Source organism: Suncus etruscus, chromosome 1, assembly GCF_024139225.1.
Source record: "Suncus etruscus isolate mSunEtr1 chromosome 1, mSunEtr1.pri.cur, whole genome shotgun sequence".
Classification (NCBI taxonomy): Eukaryota; Metazoa; Chordata; class Mammalia; order Eulipotyphla; family Soricidae; genus Suncus; species Suncus etruscus.
Genome location: NC_064848.1, coordinates 111,862,854 through 111,878,108, shown reverse-complemented (window position 1 = coordinate 111,878,108; position 15,255 = coordinate 111,862,854). Strand labels below are relative to the sequence as shown.

Sequence of the window (15,255 nt, the reverse complement as noted above, 5' to 3'; positions counted from 1 at the left end):
GGTATTGGAATAAAGACAGACACTCAGATCAGTGGAATAGGCTTGAGTACTCAGAGAGTGTTCCCCAGACATACAATCACCTAATTTTTGATAAAGGAAGAAGAAATCCTAAATGGAGCAGGGAAAGCCTCTTCTTCAGCAAGTGGGTTGACACAACTGGTTAGCCACTTGCAAAAAAATTGAACTTAGACCCCCAGATAAAATCATGCATGAAGATAAAATCCAAATGAACTAAAGATCTTGATATCAGACCTGATACCATAAGGTATATAGAACAACACATAGATAAAACACTCCACAACACTGAGACTAAAGGCATCTTCAAGGAGGAAACTGCACTATCCAAACAAGTGGAAGCAGAGATAAACAGATTGGAATATATTAAACTGAGAAGCTTCTGCACCTCAAAGAAAACAGTGCCCAGGATACAAGAGCCACCCACTGAAACTATTCACCCAATACCCATCAGATAAGGGGCTAGTATCAAAAATATACAAGCACTGACAGAACTTTACAAGAAAAAAAATCTAATCCCATCAAAAAATGGGGAGAAGAAATGGACATACACTTTGACAAAAAAGAAATACAAATGGCCAAAAGGCACATGAAAAAATGCTTTACATAACTAATTATCAGGGAGATACAAATCAAAACAACTATGAGGGACCATCTCATACCACAGAGATTGGCGCACACCACAAAGAATGAGAACAAGCAGTGCTGGTGGGGATGCGGAGAGAAAGAAACTCTTATCCACTGCTGGTGGATAAGAGAGATATGGCAATTCCTCCAAAAACTGGAAATTTAGCTCCCATACAATCCAGCTATACTACTCCTAGGGATATACCTTCAAATATGCGATTTTTATTCGGTAAACAAATAATCGCGAATACTGCGATATTTGAAGGCCAATCGTGGGCTACAAAATGTTGTGCCGAGGGTCATAACAACTCACAGGCCATGAGTTTGAGACCCCTGCCCTAGGAACACAAAAATACAATACAAAAATCCCTTCCTCACACCTATATTTATTGCAGCACTATTTACAATAGCCAGACTCTGGAAACAACCAAGATGCCCTTCAACAGATGAATGGCTAAAGGAACTGTGGTACATATACACAATGGAATATTATGCAGCCATCAGGATAGCTGAAGTCATGAAATTTTCCTATACATGGAAGGACATGGACTCTATTATGCTGAGTGAAATAAGTCAGAGAGAGGGAGAAAGATGCAGAATGGTTTCACTCATCTATGGGTTTTAAGAAAAATAAAAACAAGTGGGAAGGGTGGAGAGGAGGGAAATCGGGGGTATTGGTGATGGGAATGTTGCACTGGTGAAGGTGAGTGTTCTTTATATGACTGAAACCCAACTATAATCATATTTGTAATCAAGGTGTTTAAATAAAGATATTTAGAAAAAGAAAAAGAAAAGACATTCTTGTAATAATTTTCAGGAGACAAAAGAGAGGAGGGCTGGAAGATCCAGCTCACTAGATGAAGCTCACCACAAAGAGTGATGAGTGCAGTTAGAGAAATAACTACATTGAGAACCATCATAACAATGTGAATGAATGAGGGAAGTAGAAAGCCTGTCAAGAGTAGAGGCGGGGTTGGGTTGGGGAGGAAGGGGATTTGGGACATTGATGATGGGAATGTTGCAGTGGTAAAGGAGCGTGTTTTTACATGACTGAAACCCAACTACAATCATGTTTGTAATCAAGGTGTTTAAATAAAGATATTAAAATTTTTTGGGGGGGGCCACACCCGGCGGTGCTCAGGGGTTACTCCTGGCTGTCTGCTCAGAAATAGCTCCTGGCAGGCACGGGGGACCATATGGGACACCGGGATTTGAACCAACCACCTTTGGTCCTGGATCGGCTGCTTGCATGGCAAACACCGCTGTGCTATCTCTCCGGGCCCTGATATTAAAATTTTTTTTTCTTTTTTTTTTTTCTATGATATTAAAATTTTAATAAAAAAGAAAGTAAATAAAAATGAAAAAATTTGCATCTTCAGATCAAATTTTATCATTTAAACTACAATGTATGGAGTACTATATCACTGTTTAATATATAAACTTTCGCATCTATTGATATTAAAATCCACATTTTCATAATTCTGTATTTCTTCTCTTTGGATATAGATTTTTGCCTACCTAACTATAAGAGATTTGATAGTATGTGGTCAAGTCAGTCGCTCCTGGATGTCAATGTCACAAATAGGTTCATTGTGGAATTGTGTAAGTAGACACCACCTAAAGCAGTGTCTTTGTTCCAGTCTAATGGACAACTCTAAAGCCAGTTATTATAGAGATTACTTTCTCCTCACCATGTGACCACTGATTGGTGTTTTCTCTCTCTTTGTGTCTTATCTCTCATCTCTTTTCTCCTTTTCTCTCTCTCTCCTCTCTCTTTCTTTCTCTCTCTCTCTCTCTCTCTCTCTCTCTCTCTCTCTCTCTCTCTCTCTCTCTCTCTCTCTCTCTCTCTCTCTCTCTCCCTCCCCTACTCTCTCTCCAGTCAGTGGTGCTCAGGTCTCACTCCTGGCTCTGCACTCAGGAATTATGAATTACTCCTGGCAATCTCAGGGAACCATAGGGATGCTGGGAATCAGATGTATGCAAGGCAAATGCCCTGCCTGCTATGCTATTGCTATGTCCCCTGTTCTGTCTCTCTGTCTCTGTCTCTCTCTCCTCTCTTTCCCCCCTCCCTCTCTGTTCAGACACAAGTTTTGAAGAAGATGGAAAGATAATTCTATTTGAGGCATACTATACGTACTTTTCAAGTTAAATGGTAGAAATAAATTTTAAAGGGGGAAATCCAAGTATAGTTCTTGTATAGAAAGAATCTGGCAGAGCCGGCGAGGTGACACTAGAGGTAAGGTGTCTGCCTTGCAAGCGCTAGCCAAGGAAAGGACCACGGTTCAATCCCCCGGCGTCCCATATGGTCCTCCAAGCCAGGAGTAACCCCTGAGCATCAAACGGGTGTGGCCCAAAGAAGCAAAAAAAAAAAAAAAAGAATCTGGCATATATGGAAAATGAATCCAGTAAATATTAGCTTTTACTGTTGGGGATAAGACATGACATAATAAAGTAGCACAAAATATGGGATAAAGAGGAAAACAAGCACAAGCTAGGACTAAAATAACATAAAAAATTATTTGATGGGCTTAGTGTATATGTGTGTATGCACATATGCACAGACACACATACTCAGGATTTTCTTAGGAGGAACTAGAGGTTGGTACCTCTCTATTGTTAGCTTTTTAAAGGGTATACCAGGGATCAAGCCCAGAACCTCATACAATCAAAGCACTCTTCCACTGAGTTACATCATATGCTATTTTCATGTCCTATACCACCAATATTTCTTTCTTTCTTTTTTTTTTTTGTTTTGGTTTTTCGGGCCACACCCATTTGATGCTCAGGGGTTACTCCCGGTTAAGTGCTCACAAATTGCTCCTGGCTTGGGGGGACCATATGGGGATCGAACCGTGGTTCTTCCTTGGCTAGCGCTCGCAAGGCAGACACCTTACCTCTAGTGCTGCCTCGCCAGCCCCACCACCAATATTTCTTAATCCAAAGTGACATTGGGGCAAAGTGCAGAGAACACACCAAAAAAGCGCCCATTATTCCCTGCAACTTCTCTTTGTTATTTCTGTGTTGAAACTGTAGTATCAATAATTGTCATTAATTATGTATTAGTCACAAATATGTTGCCTAAATCTAGTCAACAATTGACCTCGCCAATTCTTACTTTTTAATCATTAGAGAATAATTACTACCAAATTCTCTGAGCTATGCTAAGTGATTAGGGTAACCACAGAGATTTTAAAAAGATTACAAATAAACAGGACCAGGGGTCCTAGTTTTGTAAGTCAATTCAGCACTTTACCATGCCATCAAAACATCATCCAGCCCAATCTTCTAATCTCACCTTGTTCAACAATGCAAGAAGAAAAGTGCTTCTGGGTTAGAGTGACAATACAGTGAGTAAGGTGCTTGCCTTTCAGTTGACCTAGATTCATTCCCCTGGCATCCCATATAGTTCTCTTGGGCCCAACAGGAGTAAATCCTGAGTGTTGAACCAAGAGTAACCCCTGAGCACTGGCAGGTGTGGCCAAAAGCTCAAAACCAAACAAAAAGAAGTGTTTCTGACTTAGGTAACTCATTTTAAGAAATTTAGCATAACTGTCCTAAGTTTACTCTTATTTTGAGATACAAATTCTCAGATTTTGGCTCGCATTATCATCATCTGAAAATATCCTTAAAGTCCTAGATTTCCACCTCTTGAGCTTTTAAGTCAGTAGGTCTTGTTGCAGGGCTTGGAAATTTGTATTTTCACAAGTTTTTCTGGGTGCTACTGGTCTCAGGACCATATTTTGAAAATCATAGTTTTAAATGAACAAATGTCTTGCTTATGTGAAATATTTGAGATGCGGCTTTTTTTTTTTTTTTTTTTTTTTTATATTTATGGAAAGTCCACAGAAAAGAAAACAAAGAATACAAATGGCTTGAAAGAGAAAGTATTTGTATTAAGATCAGGACAAATCCTGTAGAAGCAGGTCAGAAAAACAGCACTAGGTTTAGCAGAGAACTCATTGGATAAACATGGAAATGAGCACATGACAAAGGACAGAGCCAGTATATGAAATTTATTTATTTACAATCCTGTGCTATCCTTCATTTTCAATTATTTTTGCCTCAGTGAATGCACAAAAGTGGAAAATTAAATTTTTTTTTAGACAAAGAATAGTTTTGCTCAGAGACATTAAGGAGGATGTCCATGAAGTTAAATTTGTAGCTGAAAAAATTAATACAATAAGGTCAGTGCTTCTGTTATTAGCCAGCCAGCCTTGGCTATTGAGAGTGCCTATACACCACCATTTTTACATACAACTAGCCAAGAATTTACCTATCATCTTTCCCTTTTCTAGAGCCATCACCTCTAAATCATAATCTATAATCAAGTTATTAATAGCTACATACCCTTAGCTGTGTTTTTTATAATCCATATGGTCCCCCTAGCCAGGAGCAACTTCTGAGCACATAGCCAGGAGTAACCCCTGAGTGTCACCAGGTGTGGCCCCAAAACAAACAAACAAAAAACAAAAAAACAAAAAATAAAACAAAAAAATTTAGAATTTATTTTTGCAATTAAAAAATCTTGCAATTAATTTAGAATAATTAGATTTTTGGGGGAATTAAACAAAATTTGTGTAATTAATTCTGGCAACAACCACAAAAGAACTAAATGAATGCTGTGATGAAATTTGTCTTTGATATTTTAAAACTAGCCAAAATGTTAAATGCAAAATATCTTTTCCTATTTAAATATGAGTTGTTTATCTTTTCAGATTGATTTTTCTGCAGTAAAAACTAAGATCACAGATAGAGCCATAGTGTCTACTTTGCAAAAGTGGCGGCTAAATGTGCTACGATTAAATTTTCGTGGTTGTTCTGTCCGATTGAAAACGTTGAAATCTATCAGTAAGTATATTCACCAGAATTCACCACTATCTTGCGTTCTTTTTTACAGTTAAATTCCATCTAAATTAAATAGAAACCTTTGTTACAGTCTTAAGTAGTAAGATTACTAATTTAATCATTAAATCAGAGATCGTGTGATTTCTCTACTTATCAGTTTATATTTGGAATTCAGCCTTTATCCATTCTTTCTTTTATTATTTTAATTTTTTGCAGCTCAGGGATTTGAATCCAGGGCCTCACACATACCAAGGCAAATGCCTTTTGCTGAACTGTATTCCTGACCTTTGTCCATTCTTATTAACCACCTTTTTCAATTTAGCACTTGTCTATGTATCAGCAGTTTATCTGCTAAGAGATAGAAGAATATATCTCATTTAAAAAATTGTAACAACAAACAGTAGAGCAGAAATCTCTATCTCTTTTAAACCCTTTCACCTCTTCAGAGGTACTTAATGTTATTTCTTCTATATTTTTTAAATGCATGTGCATATATGTGGTTAAAATATACAATCTAGGTGCTGGAGAGATAGTACAGTGAGTAGGTTGTTTTTCATGCATAGGGCTGACCTATGTTCAATCCCTGGCACCCCATAGTATCCCCAGAATTTACCAGGAGTGATTCCTGAGCACAGATCAAGGATCTTAGCATCTCTGGATATTGGGGATTCAACCAGCATCAAGTAGTATGTAAGGCAGGTGCTTTAACTCTTGTACTATCTCTATGAATTCACATTCTAAATTTTTAACAGATAGGGAGGTTTGTACTTTATGTTCTAGTCATCTTTCCATGTGAGGAGGTTTATATTTTATTTTCTGTCTTAATGATCTTTTTATGCCAGTACTATAGTTTTAATAAATTATTTTTAAATATGGAAAATCATTTTCATATGATGTTAATATCTTCATTTGATTTTCTTTCTAATACTGAACATAATAATATTAATAATAATAGTAAAAATAATAATGGACATAGAAGATATGCTCGTGTTTTTCTAAGCTGTTCTATACTTTCATTGTGATAGTTATCTTTAGCTCTCTTAGTTAGTTTTGCTTGATAAGTTCCCACAGATTGGGTGGTTTAGAAAGCACAGGTCCTTGTTTCTCAGGGTATACTTTTGGAGGCTGGAAGTTTGAGATCAGGTTGCCTATGGTGAGAGGTCTGATGAGGACACTCCTATGGATCGTGGATTATAGACTTTTCATTATACCATCATCAGAGTTCTCACCCCCTTCATGAGGACTCCACTTCCTGAATGGATCTCTGTCCCAGGTTCCTTTTCACTTACCACTTCAAATATGCTCAGGAGGGCCCAGGCCTGCTCTAATGCAAGGTTTGGAGAATGCTGTACTGTCTTCTCTGCTGTGTTGGGAATACTTGTCACCTTGGTGCTGCTTGAGGCCCTCCAGAGTTGCATCTGTTCAGAGATCAGGTGATACTGGGAATCAAACCCGGGTTGGGCTTAGGCCAGGTATATGCCCTCATCTCTACTCTATTTCCCAGTCCTGTAGGTGAATTTTAAATTTAGTATACTGAGCTGAATGCTATTTTAGTAGGATTGCTTCTTAAACTGATGGACTGATTTTAAGACTCTGAGCTTCTTTTCTTGGGGGGTGAGGGGTACTGGAACATACTCAGGATGGTGCTCAGGGTCTAGTCTTGGTTCTGTATTTAGGAATAATCTGTGCTCAGGAGACAATTTTAGTTGTGGGATCCAATTGGAAAGAGCAATATGTAAAGCAAGTGCCTTAACCCCCATACTATTCCTCATGTCATGAACAATGTCTTTTTTAAAAATATAATAATATCTTTAAGTACCATGATTACAAACTACATGTTTGTAGTTGGGTATCAGTCATAAAAAGAACACCCCCCTTCACCTGTGCAACATTCCCACCACCAATGACCCCCATACTCCTCCTCCCCCTACCCCTGCCTATATTTGAGATACAGGCATTCTACATCAACAATGTCTTCTTAAAGACAGAATTTAGTCTTTACTTCAGAACTTTAAAAGTGCCCAATTTTTGGTAAAGGCTCACTCTATTGCTAAAAATGGTATGCAAGCCTCAGACCCACTTCAAACCTTAGATTTTATGGCTTTATTTTCTATAAAATACATAAAGTATGTGCACTTCAGTTTTCACCTCCTCCATAGTAGTTCTATTGCATAATATTTAAGTTAATTATTCTGTTATTCACAATAAAAAATATGGGCATATTGGGGGAGATTACAATTTTCAGTTTGGGGGGACACATTCAATGCATTACATTAAACACATTTATACTTTGAGCTACATTTTTCTACTTTATATATTTCTAGACATGAGAGAAAAATTAGATTTCATAAAAGTACTTATCCATACTAATTTTATATAGTGAAAAAGAACATCAAACACATATAACTATCAATATGAATGAGTCTTAATGATATTAATAGGTGAAATCAAGTTGTAGAATGATCTGCAAGTATATAATTTGTATATGATTTTTCAAAGAACAAATAAAATGTACACTTTATATTGAAATATTCTAGTAATATAAACATAAGGACATATATAATAACTATAAAAAGCACAATTGAAAATGAAAAACTCGAAAAACAAGCAATTTATGTATGTTGTAGAGAATTCAGGAGAACTAGGGAAGAAATTCACAAGGAGTTTCAACTTTATCTTTTCTTGTTTTAAAAAGAAAACAAACGGGCCGGTTAGGTGGTGCTAGAGGTAAGGTGTCTGCCTTGCAAGCACTAGCCAAGGAAGGACCACGGTTCGATCCCCCAGCGTCCCATATGGTCCCCCCAAGCCAGGGGCAATTTCTGAGTGCTTAGCCAGGGGTTACCCCTGAGCATCAAACGGGTGTGGCCCAAAAAACCAAAAAAAAAAAAAAAAAAAAAAAAGAAAGAAAGAAAACAAACAGGCTGAAGAGATAGCACTGTGGTAGGGCATTAGCCTGGCATGCAAACAACACAAGACAGACCCAGTTTGATTCCCGGCATCCCATATGGTCCCTCACACATGCCAGGAGCAATTTCTGAGTGCAGAGCCAGAGGTAACCCCTGAGCAATGCCAGTGTGATCCAAAAAACAAAACAAACAAACAGAAAAGAAAAGAAACAAAATGAAAAAATTCTAGTTAAATATTGGAAATGCTTAAGAAAGTAATAGCTTTGGCTGAAATAAAACTTTTTTGGTTTTGTCAGTTTTTCTCTTGGATTTTATGATATACTATCACATCACTTATAAACATAGGCAGTTTTATTTTTAGTAAATTTATTTTATTTGTAGTAAATGTACTCTCTCCAGCCCCTCTTTTCTCTTTGTGGTCCTGGGATCAAAGCTAGGTCTTCTGCATATAAGACATACACTTTTCCCCTGAGATATTTTAGAACCCTTATTTCTCTTTCATGAAGCCACCTGGTCTTCTATTGTTTTATAATTTCTGAGGTATAACTGACATATTAATATATATAAAACATAATTGATACTTGTATATATTATAAAATAATTACTAGATAACATTTGTCACCAATTACTAATAATTTCCTTGTGATGAGAATGTCTGAAATTTACTTTTAGCCACTTTTATATATGCACAACAGCACTATGAACTATAATCACTCTGCTCTACAGTACATTTCCATGAATTTTTATTTGTCAAGGGGTAAGTTTGGACCACACATAGCAAGGCTTACTCCTGGCTTTGTGCTTTAGGGGTCACTCTTGACAGTGTTCAGGGTACCCTTTGTGGTTCTGGGTATTGAACAGAGTTGTACATGTGGAAGGCAAACCCTTAATCACTATCCTATCTTTCAGCTACCCCATGACATATTTGTCATGTCTCTTTACCCATTAGCAAGCTTTACCTTCTTTTTCCCATCTGATAATTATACTCTGTACTGATATTTGTGTATTTAAATTTTTTAAATGTCATATATAAAGTGAAATAAATCATATGGTATTTGTCTTTGTCTGATAAAGACCTCTAGGTCATCCATGTCATTATAATAATGGCAAGATGTTATTTTTTATGACATTTTAGGAATATTTTAATGACAATGTGAATAATTTATTATATATTACATATTGTGTGTACATAATATAAATTGTATATAGGTGTAATTAAATAACATTTTTGTTCATTCAACTATCCATAATGTAAATTCAGTTGTTTCCATGTCTTGGCTATCATAAGTAATGCTGATTCAAACATAGGGGTTTATCTATATTTTCAAATTAGTATGTTAATTTCTTTGAATAAATACTCAGAATAGCTGAAATTTTTTATTGCTGATTTAATATCATTACTTGTTAGAGATGTATTCAGATTTTCTTTATTCCTTTTATTAGGTTTGGTAGCCTGTATGTTTCTAGAAATTTGACAATTCTATATAGAAATCTAATTTGTTAGTATATAATTTCTTAGTGTTCTTTTTTTATTATCCTTTTGATTTTATAATAGGGGCTACAAACAACAGTCTGAGAAGGCCATGTGTATGGGGGATAGAGATTACTGTAAAGCAAGTAGTAATGTCTTTGCTTATATTTATGATTTTATTTATTATCTTGTTGTTTGGGGTTGCACCTGGAATTGTCTAAAGCTTACTCCTGGCTCTGTGCTCAGGGATCACTCCTGATAGTGCATGGGGAACCTAACATAGTGCTTGGATTGAACCCGGTTTGGCTGCACAGAGAAATGCTTTTGACAATATACTATCTCTCCTTTAGTTTAATATTCCTCTTGCTTTTCTTGGTAAGTCAAGTTAACTTCATTGACCATTCAATTAACCAATATTTGAATTCTTTTTTTTTAATTGTAGCAAGTACATATAAACATTTTTCCCTTTTACCAATTAAATGTATAGTACTATGGCACAAAGAATGTCCTTAGTATTGTGACACTATCCTCACCATTCCTTTCCAGAATCTTATTTATTTATTTATTCATTTATTTAATTTATTTGCCACACCTGGTGACTCTCAGGAGTTACTCCTGGCTATACACTCAGAAATCACTCCTGGCTCGGAGGACCCTATGGGACGCCGGTGGATCCTGGGTCAGCCGCGTACAAGGCAACTCACTACTGCTGTGCTGTCACTCTGGCCCCCAGAATCTTTTATTTTTAGCAGTTACTATGTGCCAGGTTTTCTGTCCAGCATATTATTTTCAAATTTGTTTTTATTGGGTAATACTGTCTACAAGAATGTTATGAGTGTTTATATATTTATATATTATATATATTTACAATATTACCACACCACATGTATCACCAGAGTGCCAGCAGCCCTCTTCCTCAGCCTACTGAGCCATTTTAGCTCATTCCCACCTCACTCTGTAACTGGGTTCTGAAAGTTTATTTTCATTGGACTTTGCTAATGCCCTTTATTTCCTTATATAACACATATGAGTGAGATAATTCAGTGTTTATCTTTTTTTTTTTTTTTGAACAAACCTTGCTGTGATCAGGGCTTTCTTCTAGCTCTGTACTCCAGGATTACTCCTAGTGCTCTCAGGGGTGAACCATATGGGATTCTGGGGATTGAACCTGGGTTGGCCGTGTGCAAGGCAAGATCCCTACCCATCATACTATATTTCTGTTCCAGGGATTATTTAGTGTTTGTCTTTCTGCTTTATTTCACTTATCATGACCCCTTTCCAGTCCTTTGTAGCAAGATGGCAAGATTTTATCTTTTCTTAGAGCTGAGTTATATTGGACTGTGTATATATATGTGCATATATATATCATAACTTTTTATCTACTCATTTGGCATTGGACTCTTGGATTATTTCCACATATGGTTACTCTTTATTGCACCACAATGAACATAGGTATGCATCTATCTTTTCAAAATACTGTTTTATTTATTTATTTATTTATTTATTTATTTATTTATTTATTTTGATTTGTATTGATATTCAGGGGTCACTTCTGGCAGTGCTTGGGACCACATGGGTTGCTAAGGATCAAAACTGGGTTGGGTGCATGCAAGGGAAGGTCCTTACCTGCTGTACTATCACTCCAGCCACGCAAACCACATTTTTTTTATCCCAAACTTTTCCATCTTGCTAAACTGAAATCTGAACACCATTTTCCATATTTCCTCCCTGTCCTTAGCCCTGGCACCCACCATTCTCTCTATAGCTTTGATAATCTAACACTCATCTACGTACTCATATAGTTATTTGCCCTTTTATGATGAACTCAGCCTAATACCCCGTGGTCTGGGTTTAGTCTCCTGCACCATATAGTCCCCAAAGCACCACCAAGAGTAACCTTCTGCAGGAGCCTTTAGTAGTCCTGTGAGCACCACCAAGTGTTCCCCTCTTCTCCCCTCTAATAAAAACAAAGGTATATTAGACCAGGAGATGTAACTCAGTTGTAGAGTACATGCTTTGTGTATAAGAGGCCTGGATTAATTTCAAGCATAAAACTAAACAAAAAGTAAAAATATAAAATGAAATCTATCTTAAAATGTTAGAAGACAGAGGAAAATAAGGAAGGGAAATTCTGGTAATGGTATTTGACAGTTACATATGCAGCACCTGTGTTAGCATTCTTCGGTCTACATTTGGAAGGGTGGGCACATTGCATTGAAGGGTCTGAGAGGAGCCTCTTCAGTGCAGGAAGCTCTTCCTGACTGGAACTTTTCTCCACCCATTTAGTGATCGGCAGGAGGTAATTGGAAAACAGCTTTGATTTGTAAATGCCTTTGATAGACTTTGATGTTTATTTTTAGAGTTCACCATATTGTAATCAGCTTTCTCTGCATTCTTAGTACCCTTCCAGGCTTGATCCTGATTTGTTTTTGTTTGTTTGTTTGTTTTTGGTTTTTCTTTTGGGTCACACCCAGCAGCGATCAGAATCACTCCTGGCTCTAGGCTCAGAAATCGCTCCTGGCTGGCTCGGTGGGTGGGTGGGGACCATATGGGATGCTGGGAATTTGAACCGCTGTTCTTCCGCATGCAAGGCAAACGCCCCAACCTCCATGCTATCTCTTCGGCCCCATACTGATTTGTTAACCTTTACTGCCCTCCTATAAACATTCCCCTCTCTGCATGAAGAAAACGCCTAGGCAAGTAAATCCTAATTGCTGATTGGCTTATATTAGCCAGAGCAGGAGACTTCTTTAGATTTCTCAGATTTGTGAGAAACAAATTGAGCCAAAGCAGAGAGAAGTTCCCAAACTGATTTGGCCTACAGCCTCCTTTTCATAAAAATAAAAATGAAAACTACTCTGTGTTCCCCTGGAAATACACCTCCTATAAGTGAACAAACAGAAAGCACCCACTTGCACTGCAGGCACCCATTCACCCCTGGAACTTCCAGCATGCCTTAATGGGGCTGTTCTGGTATCGCCCAAATTGGAAAACATTGCTAGAAGAGAGAATGGTTAGAAAATGAAAACTTGAGCGCTTAACGTTCAGTACTCCCCTGCTAACCAGGCACTGGATCAGATAGACCCAGTCTGAAGTCTCCTGAGTCCTGCTGTAAATCTTTCAGAAAAATTGGATCAGCAGGGAAGTAAAAACTCAAAATGAAAACCCAACCACCACCTTTTCTTAATCAAATATGCAACTGACATTTAGAAATATATGTCCAGCTTTGTAGATATCATGGAATAATAATTTTAATTATCATAAAAATATACTTCTTGTTTTTAATTTCTTGCATTTCATCTTCTAAACAGAGGCCCAAGAGCAAATTATTTAACTATCAAGGAACTGGCAGGAAAAGTAACTAATTGTCTATTACATCATTAATCATCTATGCTTCCCTGGAGAAGTCTTAACTGGGTTCCAGGGAATGCTCAGTGATTGAGTGTTTCTCTTGCAGGCCTGAGGCCTCATGTTGATCCCCACCACTACCTATATGCACTAACATGATCCTGGTATCAGTGCAATTTAGGTTTCCAATACCACCAACAGTGTCTGCAATCTCAGTGCCTACAATGCACAGTGCACGAAGTGTGAATAAGACTTGCAACTAAAGTGTGTGCTATCCATGGTGGGCAGCAGTCAAGGTTAAATGTGCAATGCATACAGAATGTGTAAAGCTCTGGTTTCAAACTTGAATGGAAGGGAATGGAAGCGAGGAAAGTAGAAGCTCTGACACAGAGGAGGGGCAAATCAGAAACTTTCAAAAACATTTCCACTTGGCCTCGGGAAATATTAGCAACTCCACTCACTTTTGAATGTGTGGATCAATTTCTACTGTGATGTATTTCCAAGTAGATTCTAGGGTGTTTGTGTATGTGGGGTGATGTTGAATATAAGAATAGATCACTCCTCACCCCTGCCAAACTAGACTTCAAAAATTAAACCAGAGGGAATGCCAGAAAGATAGCACAGTGGGTTGGACCCTTGTCTTGCATGTGATTGACCTGGGTTCATCCCATATTGTCCCCCAACCACTGCCAGGAGTCATTCCTGAGTATAGAGCCAGGAGTAACACATGAGCATTACCAGATGTAGCTAAAAATTAAAAAAAAATAGAAGGGGCCAGAGAGATAGTACAGCAGTAAGGCATTTGCCTTGCACGCAGCCAACCCAGGATAGATGGTGGTTCTATTCCTGGCATCCCATATGGTCCCCCGAACCTGCCAGGAGTGATTTCTGAGCGCAGAGCCAGTTGTAACCTCTGAGTGCCACCAGGTCTGGCCCCAAAACAAAAACAAACAAACAAAAAATAATTAAGCCAGAGTATAAATTGGACCCTTTCTCTAAAAAAATGTTTTTTTGGGGGGCTACATCTCATGGTGCTCAGGTCATGCTCCTGACTCTGTGCTCAGAGATATTTCCTCATTGCTGGTAGTGCTCAGGTTATATGAAGTACCAGGTATCAAACCAGATTGGCCACATTCAAAGCAAACACACTACCTATTTCATTATCTCTCTGGCCCCTGAATAATTTTCATTTTTTACATTTAATATTTAATTTTTTAATTTATTTCTTCCCAGAATCTTCATGCCACTACTACCTCTGTCTCTCATCTATCAAGGTCTCTTTCACCCTCAAGTTCCACCCTTTGAGTTCTCAGGAACAATAGGGAATTTATTCTCTTCCGCTTATTGCCTTCACAGCTGTATCTGAAAAAGAAAAACTGAACTTTTATGATAGTAATTCTTCTTTAGGTCTAGCTCTGAAAGTTCAATTGCAAGGTAGCCATGGCCAGTGGCAGCTTTGCAACCCTGGCGCAAGGTCTTACATGTGCCTGAACCCAGCTCTGTCCCCTACCCATTCTGCTCCTCACTCATCAGATCCACAGCTTTCCCTCAGACTCCCATCTTCTGACCAGTTTTCACTATTTGTGTTGAATTCTCTAATTATTGCTGTGACAAGTCTGACAGTTTTGTTTTCTTACTGTGGAGCCAAGAATAGAACCCAAGGCCTCACACATGCATGAGCTAGTGTGCTTCTGCTGAGCCCCATCTTTAGGCCCCTTGACAGGATTTTAGCAAGTGGTTGTGAAGAAATGAGCACTTGGATTTTCTGAGGCCTCCTCCTGAAATTCACATGAATCAGAAATAGAAAATTACCCATCTCACAAGCTGGAATTATTAAGAAAGAAAAAAAGCAGGGTGGGCTAGAATCGAGAGAATAACATTTTATTACCAAGCATTTGTGTTTTTTCATTTTGATCATCTTTAGGTATGTACAGACAGCTGTTCAGAGGTATGTGAAAATGAACCACATGGTTTTTAATTATTTTCACAAAAGTGGTAAAGACATTTATACAGGACATTATGAAATCTAATGTCATAATTAAC

At 37.7% G+C, this 15,255-nt stretch overlaps 1 protein-coding gene across 1 annotated transcript in view; it reads left to right on the top strand.

The window, feature by feature from the left end:
• FBXL13 (F-box and leucine rich repeat protein 13) overlaps nt 1-15,255 on the top strand; it is a 197,175-nt gene that overhangs the window by 57,221 nt on the left and 124,699 nt on the right. Inside the window, exons 8-9 of the mRNA XM_049777449.1 lie at nt 2,149-2,244; nt 5,358-5,490. Coding sequence (XP_049633406.1) covers nt 2,149-2,244; nt 5,358-5,490 — 229 coding nt within the window. The remainder of the gene's footprint in view (nt 1-2,148; nt 2,245-5,357; nt 5,491-15,255) is intronic.